Below are 11,003 nucleotides of genomic sequence, written 5' to 3'. Positions count from 1 at the left end.
GGCAAGCTGGAGAATCAGCAGAAACAGGAAAATGATCCAAGTGGTATCTGGAAGGAAATTAAACCCCAGAGATATTGGCGGAGGGAGAGAAGAGTCGGGGTTCACTTTATTTAAATATATAATAGGAGCCAGTGATGCCAGTAGGCTGACGGGCAAGGGGAAAGCCAGGCTGCTAACATCTGCTTACAAGCCACCTCCGTTGGTTAGCACTCCGTAAATGTCAGCTCTCTTCCCGTATGAGGAATGGATAATGTATCAGATACAACTGTTTTCACGCTTCTTACAACTGTGAGGGGCGGAAAGGCAAACTTTTAAAAGTGATATAAAACTAGCATAAAGTTGTACTTTACCCAAGAGTCAACCAAAAACGCCAAAACTGCCTGGTTGATATATCGAGGGAAGGATGGGGGAGGGGGAGATCTACCTTTAGGAAAAGCAGGTATTTGTCAAAAGCCACTTCACAGCATAGCTAGGAGATCAATGATTTTTCCATCATGCCAGATTCAACACAGCTGCGATTTTCAGGAAGGCAACTGAGCAGTTTGGGCGGGGGAGTCAGACAGAAGGCTTACAAAGAGCATCTCTTTGCTGCATTATGAATGCTCAGGTCAGTTCCCCTTTGAAACGTTTTTAGCAACAATATGGCCTTTGCAAATAAATGACGAATTACTGTGCTACTTTATGTTAACGAAAATGGCTAGACATTTTTGCTCAGGTCTTGGGGAAACTTTAGCCTTTTCCATTTTTCAAAGTATTACACACACGCGCACACACACACAAGACAGAAAGAAAAGGCTAAATGCGTTTCCTCGGTAAACAGGTGCTGCAGGATGAAGATGCAGCCACTCCCTTCCCCTGGGAAGGCTCCGAGGGCCCCACAAGGAACCAAGTCTGGGAAGGGGGAAAAAGCATGGTTCATCGCAAAGGTTATTAATGCACAGGTGCTGGCATTCGGTCCATTTAGAAAGCCAAAATAGAAACGAATGGTATCTCCACTTAAAATAAATCAAGGAACTCTTTGTCAAACTGCAGTTCCCTTATTATTACCGAGAAGCAGAAGGAGTAAAGGGGCGGCAGGAAATTCATGAGGGAGCCTCCCACAGACTCACGCGTCTCCGAGGTGCAGTCGGTTTTGCACAGGGTCCGCTTCTATAGTGACGGCGACTTAAACCCTGGAGCAGCGCAACCAGGGTGGAAATAGTCGATACCCAGTTTGACAAACCCCTGCTGCGCCTCAGGGATCCCGGGCTTGCTCAGGTAGGTGTTGCAGAGTGTAAGCCCTAGCTCCTCTCCTGAACCCGGACCCCAAGGGGAGCCAGCCTTCCTGCACTCGGCCAGCAGTCCCGTCCGCTCGCTCCTACCTTTGCTCCGGATCCTTGCTCCAACTGGTCCAGTCCCAGCTGGCCGGCGCTGGGAGGCGCGGGTGCAGTGGCCTCTATTTGTAAACACGCTCCACGTGTGCTCGCCCAGCCCCGTTCGCATCCCGCTCGTGGCACCTGAGGATGCGAAGCTTTCTCGGGAGCCTTCAGAGGGTGCGATTTTTATTCCATCTGAGAGTGGAGGAAGCCTCCCCCGCAGAGGCGAGCCACTGAAAGAAGGGCCAAGACGGGGTGGACTTGTACCGCCCCCTGCTGGTAGGCGAAATAGTCTGCAGGCTGGAGCAGCCAGGCCATCAGCGAAACCCACGCGGCGCCTACAGACGCTGCAGCGGTGGCCCCGCCCCCTCCCGCCCTCTCCCGCCCTCTCCCGCCCTCTCCCGCCCTCTCACTGGAGACTCCGCCCCCGCGCCGCGCGCACTCGCCTGCGCAGGCCCCGCCCCCTCGCCGACACCAGCGTTCCTGCGGGGGCGCGCGCGTGCACCCTAATCCCCCGCCTTCCGGCTCCGGCGGCAACGCTCGCCCCTCGCCGCCGCTGCCGCTGCCGCGCCACCAGTGTCAGCTTCCCTCTAGAGACTCCATTTGCTTTCAGGGCAGTCTGGCCGCCGCGCTGTCTGGCGGAGAGCGATGCCTCCGGCCCGCTGACGCGTTCCCTGGGCCAAGCGCTCGCCCGCTGCGGCGGTGACACCCTGGTCGCCGGCGTCCACGGAGGAATCCGGGCTCCCTCCGCGTGAGCAAAGACGTCCCGCGCTCCGGAGCTCGCCCTGCGGGGAGAGGCCCTCGCTAACACGGCTTGTCTCTGACCTCTTAATTTCAGGAGGTAGGCAATTCAGGTCCCGCTGTCACTCCAGATAATGCCTAAAAGCATTATTTGTTGGATTTTGTCATCACACTGATAGGCGTTAATTTTCTCAATACAGTTGCAGGATAGATATGAGTAATGCCACAGACCCTGATATTGAAAAAAAATATTTTTGGTATTTTCCTTTAGGTTTCGGAGGCACCGAGTGCTTATACAGCTCCCCACAGGAACTACTTCTGTTGGCCCATCGAGGATCATCTTTCACCAGGATTATTTTAACATCTTCACTGAGCCTTCCACCTCATACCCTCTACCATGAGTTCTGATTTCTACCAATGAAGTTTTTAATGCTTTCTTTAATCATGTGACACCACCTCTTGTCCACCTTTTGCCTTTCCAGTTGCCAAATACATTAGGTATAAGTTTGTGTCATGTTAAAGTACAAAGTTTTCTACTTGTCCATTTTCACCTTATTTGCACTGCTCACTTCTGTCCAGCTTGCTTTACCTCGCTTGCCTGTGATTTTCATAACCACTCACTTGAATAATCTCTAGCAGTCCTGCCTAGAAGAGGCAGTATTCCATACAGTGCACTGCCTGACAAAGACAAAGGTCAAGGGATGAGTTTTTCCATTATTTTTTTCCTATATGTCATGTTTACAAGTCCTCTCTTAAACTGTTCCCTAGCACATTTCTCAAAATAGTCCCACCTGAGTCTTAGTTCCTTTAGCAAAGACTCTCACCTGTAATGATGGCAAGAATTGAATACACAATAGGACTGTTTTAGAGTCCTTGCTGGTACAGTATTGGCTGCACTCTCCTTTGAGAGTGCGGTACAGGAAAAGACCTTAAACTAAGTGAGGAGGAAGAAAGAAGATAGGTTTAATTAAAACTAGTCCTTGTTGAAAGAACTTTGTAGGCTTTAAAACAGCAAAGTGAAGAGAGTCACATAGGCCTGGCTTGGAAATTGGCCTGCACACCACCCATCTAGGTCCGGGGGGGACAGGGAAGGGATCTTAAAACCCCATTTTCTAGTCTCATTGTATCCAAATCTAAGTTGTTAAATATCTTGTTCTAGTAATTGCTTAAAACATTAGACACTTAAAATGTTGGGGAAACGTAAGCGTGTGGTGTTGACAATTAAGGACAAGCTTGACATTATTAAGAAACTTGAGGAAGGCATCTCTTTCAAAAAGCTTTCTGTGGTGTATGGAATTGGTGAATCCACAGTTCGTGATATTAAAAAGAATAAAGAAAGGATTATAAACTATGCAAACAGTTCAGATCCTACAAGTGGGGTATCCAAACGTAAATCAATGAAGTCATCAACATATGAAGAACTGGATAGGGTTATGATAGAGTGGTTTAACCAACAGAAAACAGATGGGATTCCAGTGTCTGGAACAATTTGTGCAAAACAAGCCAAATTCTTTTTTGATGCTCTGGGGATGGAAGGTGATTTTAATGCGTCATCTGGCTGGCTAACTCGGTTTAAGCAGCGCCATGGTATTCCAAAGGCTGCTGGTAAAGGAACAAAGTTAAAAGGAGATGAAACTGCTGCCAGTGAATTTTGCGGTAACTTTCAGGAGTTCATTGAGAGAGAGAATCTACAACCAGAGCAAATTTATGGTGCTGATCAAACTGGATTGTTCTGGAAATGTCTACCATCAAGGACATTAGCTCTTGAAACTGAGCAAAATACTTCTGGTTATAGGTCAAGCAGAGAGAGAATCATTATTATGTGTTGTGCAAATGCCACTGGTTTACACAAACTTAATCTTTGTGTTGTGGGAAAAGCAAAAAAACCCCGTGCATTCAAAGGAGCTGACCTTTCAAACCTTCCTGTCACTTATTTTAGTCAAAAAAGTGCATGGATAGAACATTCTGTTTTCAGACAGTGGTTTGAAAAATACTTTGTGCCACAGGTGCAGAAGCATCTGAAGTCTCAGGGGCTTCTAGAAAAAGCAGTGCTTCTTTTGGATTTTCCCCCAGCACATCCAAATGAAGAATTATTGAGTTCAGATGATGGCAGAATAATTGTGAAATATTTGCCACCAAATGTCACAAGTCTAATTCAACCTATGAGTCAGGGAGTTCTAGCCACAGTAAAAAGATACTACCGAGCAGGACTTCTCCAGAAATACGTGGGTGAGGGAATTGACCCAAAAATGTTTTGGAAGAACTTGACAGTGTTGGATGCAATTTATGAAGTATCAAGAGCTTGGAACATGGTAAAATCAAGTACCATAACCAAAGCATGGAAAAAACTTTTCCCTAGCAATGAAGAGAATTCAGGCATGAACATTGATGAAGGAGCCATTTTAGCAGCTAACTTAGCAACGGTTTTACAGAATACAGAAGACTGTGAACACGTTGACATTGAAAATATTGATCAGTGGTTTGAATCTCGGAGTAATGATTCAAGCTGTCAGGTGCTAACTGACAGTGAAGGTGCTGAGGACCAGGCCAAGCCTGCAGAACAAAAGCATTCCAATAAGACTAGAAAAGCAGATCTGAATCCAGAGAAGCATATTAGCCATAAAGCTGCACTTGAATGGACCGAGAATTTATTGGATTACCTAGAACAACAAGATGACATGCTTCTGTCTGATAAACTGGTATTACGGAGGCTTCGAACGATAATAAGAAGAAAACAGAAGATCCAAAATAACAAAAATCATTAATAATACCCTTAAGTGTATTTGTATCTTTGTGACTTTATCTGCAGTGGAACTTCATTATCATGTTTGAAGTGCTGTGGATTTGAAGGCTAAATGCATTTTATAAATGATTTTAGGATTAGACACCGTTTTGGATTACTTAAATTACTGCTCTTTAATGTTGATTCTAGTAAGTGAGCATTGCCATGTAACTTGTTTGTTTACTGTTTCTAATCTGTATTATACTAGTTAGATCATAAGGTACCTGAGGCCAGGGATCTTGTGTCTGTTTTGTGCCTGAATTTCATTGTGTCTAGTAGACAACCATGCACAGTCTAGGCAATCAATAAATCTTACTTAAATTGAATTTTTATGACTTTCTCTGAACTTCAGTTTCCAAATGAAATATGTTGGGGGTAAGTTTACATTTCCATGATGTTTTTACCTGCTGAAATTTTTAGAACTTAGCAAAAATTATGCTTGAAGTATTTCACTGTGAAAGCAGAGAAATAAAGGAAAACAGTCTCAAGCTTAAATATGGCATTCTATACAAACAGTATTGGGGCAGTCAGCAATTCAGTTTGGCCATCTCTGAGTATAATGAAGGAAGAAGAAATATAAAATGTCTCCAGAGAAAGGGCTTGCACTTCACTTTTATTCCATCTGACAGTAGCGAGAGTACCTTCATAGTTTGGAAAGAATGCCATCCCTATTCCAGAAAAATAGATTTCAGTTCCCAAGCCATTGTAATTAGAAGAGGTAAGAGTTAATTTTATTATCTTTTATTTGGATCCTTTATTAGTATAGACATATCAGTAGTTTTTATTAAGCTGTTTGATATTTATGTAACACTTAAAAGCTTACAAAGTATGTCATTAAATTTTTATAGCTTATTTTTTTGTGAGGATACTGAACATAAACATACATATAATTTGTGGAACCATCCATCTCATGAATGGTGGACTGACATTAAACAGAACATGAGAAAGGCACTATGGGCAAGTTATTTAACCCATATGTAAAATAGGAACATGTGCCTTGGAGAGTTTTTGTGAGGAGCAAATAATTTAATATATGGATTTTAAGTAATATGGTCTTAGAACAGGACCTGGCTCAGAATAAGGACTTATTCTGACTTATTGAGTGTTAGGTCCTGTTACTGAGTTGCTGAAACTATGAGTTTCAAAAGTTATGCTGAACAGATCCGGTGTGTGACTCAACTGTGATGTTGCTGCATTGGGAAACCCTTTAAAGGGAAGTGAGATAAAAGACAAGTAACTAGCTTCAGTTGAAATACAATAATAATTTATTCCAGTGAAAACTGAGAGGTTAATCCAATTTAGAAGTCATTTCCTGACCATCTACTGCTAGGCACAGTGAGGTATGCAGGCGCATTTGAGACATCTTAGGTTGAATTATAAAAGAAATGGGAATGGAATTATAATTTCTTTGCTCCCTGGCCTGCTAATAGAATAAACAGATGTTGGTGTTGTTCGTAGAAGAGAATCTATGTTACTAGTATTGGCATAATTCACTGAAGTAATAAAATACCTTTAAAGTAGATAAGATAGTAAGGACATTTGAAATATTTTATCAAATTACGGTAACATAGGATCAGTGGAAAAATTCAGAGCAAAAGAAACGTGAAGGAAAACCCTGGTTATAGTAATTAAGCCCAGCCATACATACGGAGTTTTGTTGTGATTGATTTGAGATTTTGGAGCCCCTGATCATTCTTCATGAAGCTGTCATTAGAGCAGAGCATTCTGCCTTTTTGAGCTGAGGCTTTGGTTCAAGAAAGGCTGTTTCAGAAAACCACTAAGAATCCACTTTCTTTGGGAAAATTCATGTATTAACACACCTTCCTCATTTTGCACAATTTCAATTATTGGATAGGCCTGAGGAAATGAAGACTGTACATGGATGAGTCCTGAGGCTATTTTGCTTCTTGGAAACTAAGGGATTCTGAAACCTAGTAATGGTAAAGACATATTTGAATGTTGCTTTGCATTTTTCACAGAGCTTTTTGCTAACAAGAACTTCTCAAATTCCCTTCAATTATGACATTAAAATGGTTTAATCCTGTGTTTTATCATAGATGCTAATATAAACTGTGCATTCTAATTCCATAATTGTAATACAAAAATCCTTTCCCTCTTCCAGGTTATATATTAGTTGTATCTTCTGGGAAGATATATTGTGTTATCTTGGTTAACCACATGCTCCTTAATGTATCCTAGTTTGAGAAGCACAGAACTAATGTGCTCTCATTTGACTTTGCACTTTAAATAGTCACAAAGTCTGACTTGGTCGCCATTTATACAAGTTCGTATTTTTTAGAGGATTTGAAGGACTAAAAATTCAGACCAAATGGAAAGTGTCAATTAAGAGTATACTTTTAAAAAAAAGTGCATTTGGAATATTTACTGTTTCATAATTCAATCTCAATAATACAGGAGTTGATTGGAAAACTTTGGGTGCTCTCAATATAGAAGAGTTGGCAAGGCCCAGATCAATAGCCACAGTCAATTTAAGCAGAATTATACTCTTATTGGCACTCTTATTCTGGTATTCTTTTTGTTTTCACTCTAGCTTCAGGCTGAGCTGTACAGTCACTTCATGAATTTTCTGGATTTAGGGAGGATCATAGTGGACTAAATGGCACAGTTGATGCAAAGCAGTACACTGCTGCTTAAGTCACAGACTCGAGACACTATCCCTCCAGTGATATGGCTAGAGCCACATAAATCAAAGCCAGGACCTGCACTCTCAATATGGAGGTCTTCAGGAAGGCTATGTCCACTTCTTAACCTGGATATTTTTGCAAAGTTGACCTTTTCTTATTTAAATATATATTTTACCTACATCCTAAGCAATGATCTCTGCAAAGTCACAAGTCTTGTGTGCCAGTTGTGGTCTTCTTCTCATTCAAATTAAGGTAAATATAAAACAATCATTTTTAACCACTTGACCATCTGTAACCTAAAATCATCTTGCATACCTCATTGGCACACTGAGAAACACTGACAGAACAGGGTTGTTGAAGGCAAACAAACTGGAATGTAAACACCAGCTTCTTCACTTTCTCCCTAGATAAACTTGGCAGCTTTCTGAACCTCTCTGAACCTGTTTCTTCAAATGCAAAAGGCTGGTAGGTTATATAGACACACTCCAAGCTTTTACAAACATCAACTACTAGGCAACCCTATGGCTATTGATTGTGAACCCCTGGTCTCCAGGGTTGGCCCAGAGAATGAGTCACAGCTCTTCTTTCACAGTGACTGTTCAGACCTCTAGGGGGCCTGGGCACCCCTCATCACTGGGAATGCTGGCTGGGGTGTCTGCATGATTTAGATGGCAGTGCTGAGCAGCGCCCCCCCCCCCCCCCCAGGCTCCTAGGACTACAGTGTGTGCTGTCCATCACAGGAGCCCATTAGTAAAACCAAAAAACACAGGTGGGGCCTGTTCCAGCTGCAGTCTCAGATAACAGGGCTCAAAGAGAAATGGGTTCTTCCAAGCAGCTGAAGGCATACTTGCAAGATGATAAGCTGGTGTGCTAAAAGAAGAAATGCAAACTGCCTGTGCAAATTCAGTGGGGGAAGTGAGGGTAGATTTGGACCCAGTCATGAAGCGGTGTGAGCAGTACTAGCAGCAGCACCAACAGCACTGTCTCCCTCCAACTGATGAGTCCAGGGGTCCCTGGGCCTGGTTTGCCCTGCAACGTCCCAGTTTACACTAGATCCCCCAGGGTAACTGTTATAGTGCCCTCTTTACTCCCAAGTGTCCCAATGTAGAAGAGAAATTAGATGGTTTCCCCATCAATGACCAGAGAAAGGAGTTGATCTGCCCAAAGTCACACAGTGACCAGGAAGAGAGTAGAAGTTACTCCTCTCAGCTCCAGACAATGTGGCCTAGTGGCCAAGGATATGGGCTCCCTCTAGACAATGAGCCTCCAAGAGCTGGATTGTAATCTCTGTTCTACTTCGTCCTGGGTTCCAGCACAGAGACTGCCTCCTTGACACAGGTGGGAAATCTCTTATTGAAGTTCTGTCTCTCCTGGAGGACAAAGAGTGTCCCCAGTTCATGGGCTGAGTGTCTGTTATGTGCCAGGCACAATGCTGAATGTTACACAAATCAGCATATATTTTGTGATCTTCAACACCAATCCTGTGAAGTGTAATACTTCACCTGTTTCACGGGGAGCCTCCAAAGGGAGGTGGCAGGGACCCAACCAAACATTCCGGTCTGAGGCAAGGTCAGAAATCTCAGCCCTTGAGGGAAGCTGTGGTCCTTTGTTCCCTCTTGGGCTGCAGGAATCTATGAGGTACTCAGCCAAAGCCTTTCTTAAAACCACTTTTAGCATCCAGAAATGTGTTGGTGTGTGTAATTCCAGAGAAAGCTTCCACCAGTATTATTCCTCAGGTGGTTGAGTATCATTGTAAATCCACCAGGCTCAGAAAATCCTTGAATGAAGCTCCATGCAACTGACAGCGCAGTCATCACGAGGGCATCTTTTTAATTCCCTTGTGATCAAAAGATCAGGCCTGGGGATGGAGGGTGGATCCCGCCATGTCTCTACATGTTGACAGGGTGGCCACCATCCTTTCTGCATAGAAATCACTCAGGGGGTGCTGGAACCTTTCAGTGTTGGCAGCTCCTCACTGTTTCTCCTTGTTCACATCACCCCAAGCCCACCTAGCTTTCATGCTCATGTCAAGAACGTACTTATTTAGTATAATTTGGAAAGCCAGAAACAAAAGGTATTATAAATGCATAATAAAGTGTGTAAGAAATACTGTTTTCCACATTTGTACTCAACGTAAAAATGGATATGAACATATTTAGTGTAGTTCCTTCATGGAACTTTAGGTGTGATATGTGAATATCCCTACACCTTTGGACATAGACCAGAATAAAAATCTCATGGGGATTTTTATTTTCATAGTGACACTGTAATGAGATCATCAGCTATTACCACTATAGCTACTTAAATCACTGAAGGATATATTAGAGTTACTGCACAGATATTAAAGAAATCCATGAGATTTTGGAACACTTAACTTTTTTTAAGTTAGAAAAACTGTAAAGTAGCCTCATTAACCTATGAAGTAACCTCTACGAAAGTGCTTTTGTTCTCATGGGGAATCTTAACAGCTGAACTCTTAACCAAATCACATCTAATTTCCTCTAAGACTAACAAAAATGATACCTAATTATTTCCTCTATTTCAGAATATGTTGATCTTCTGGAGCTTGTTTACAAAGAAAACACAATTACCTATGAGCCTAAAAAAAAGACAAAATAAACTTAAGGCAAATAGTTTTTCTCATTTACCAAAGCAATTTTTTTTGTCATAAAGTTTTAAAGATACCTTTTTCTTAATGAGAAATGTCTGATGTTATGCACATAAACTTAGTGTGTTAATTTAAGATGATAGGCTAGATGGTTTATTTAATTTCCTTTTGGCTTTAAAAAATTAACTTCAAAGTTTAATTCAGTAGGAACTTCGATAATCTATGTGATCTAATATGAACTAATATACTTTAAGCTATTTCAAAATAATCACAACACAAAGCTGACTCACAAAGATGGTTGTATTTTTTAAATAATTGTAATTGTCAGACAAGAAGTAGGATAGTATTTCCATTTTCTGTTAATCAGCTTTTTGGGGCCATTTGCAGATTGACTTTAACATTTGGGGGAGTTTGTGTCTCCTCAGTGGATTAATAAAATATTTCACCTATAGCACATAAAATATCTAATTCTTTTCTGTAAAAACTAGAGAATGCAGGGGTTTTTCCTGCACTGTACAAATCTTCAGTACTATAAATTAGGTTCATATCAGTTAAATAGGCACATATATAATAAATTCATTTCTACCATGAGAAAAAACTATATTTCATTGATTCTAAGATACACATTTTATTATTTATGAAATTAGGATACTTCTTTTTTTTAAAGATTTATTTATTTATTGGCGGGAGGGGCAGAGAGAGAGAGGCTTAAGTAGACTCGGCACCCAGCATGGAGCCTGATGCAGGGTTTGATCTCACAACCCTGAGATCACAGCATGAGCTGAAACTAAGAGTTGGAAGCTTAACCCCCTCTGCTACCCAAGTGCCTCCAAATTGGGATACTTCTTACAATCAGTAGCATCTTATAATTA

General features: G+C 42.0%; 1 protein-coding gene across 1 annotated transcript; it reads left to right on the top strand.

Moving 5' to 3' along the window:
- The first annotated feature begins 1,890 nt into the window (after window positions 1-1,890).
- On the top strand, window positions 1,891-5,204 carry TIGD2 (tigger transposable element derived 2). The gene is made up of 2 exons (XM_028117825.2): window positions 1,891-2,196; window positions 2,368-5,204. The coding sequence occupies exon 2, from the start codon at window positions 3,284-3,286 to the stop codon at window positions 4,859-4,861; it is 1,578 nt and encodes a 525-aa protein (XP_027973626.1). The 5' UTR covers window positions 1,891-2,196; window positions 2,368-3,283; the 3' UTR covers window positions 4,862-5,204.
- The last annotated feature ends 5,799 nt before the right edge of the window (window positions 5,205-11,003 follow it).

Source organism: Eumetopias jubatus, unplaced genomic scaffold, assembly GCF_037043125.1.
Source record: "Eumetopias jubatus isolate StellerSeaLion01/CBP00866 unplaced genomic scaffold, mEumJub1_p1.0 scaffold_2, whole genome shotgun sequence".
In the NCBI taxonomy this organism is placed as follows: Eukaryota; Metazoa; Chordata; class Mammalia; order Carnivora; family Otariidae; genus Eumetopias; species Eumetopias jubatus.
The sequence above is the reverse complement of the archived record's forward strand: the minus strand, read 5'-3'. Positions and strand labels throughout refer to the sequence as shown.

Bases quoted from the DNA above. Each gene is read 5' to 3' on its own strand.
- TIGD2 (XM_028117825.2), top strand. From the start codon at position 3,284: ATGTTGGGGAAACGTAAGCGTGTGGTGTTGACAATTAAGGACAAGCTT.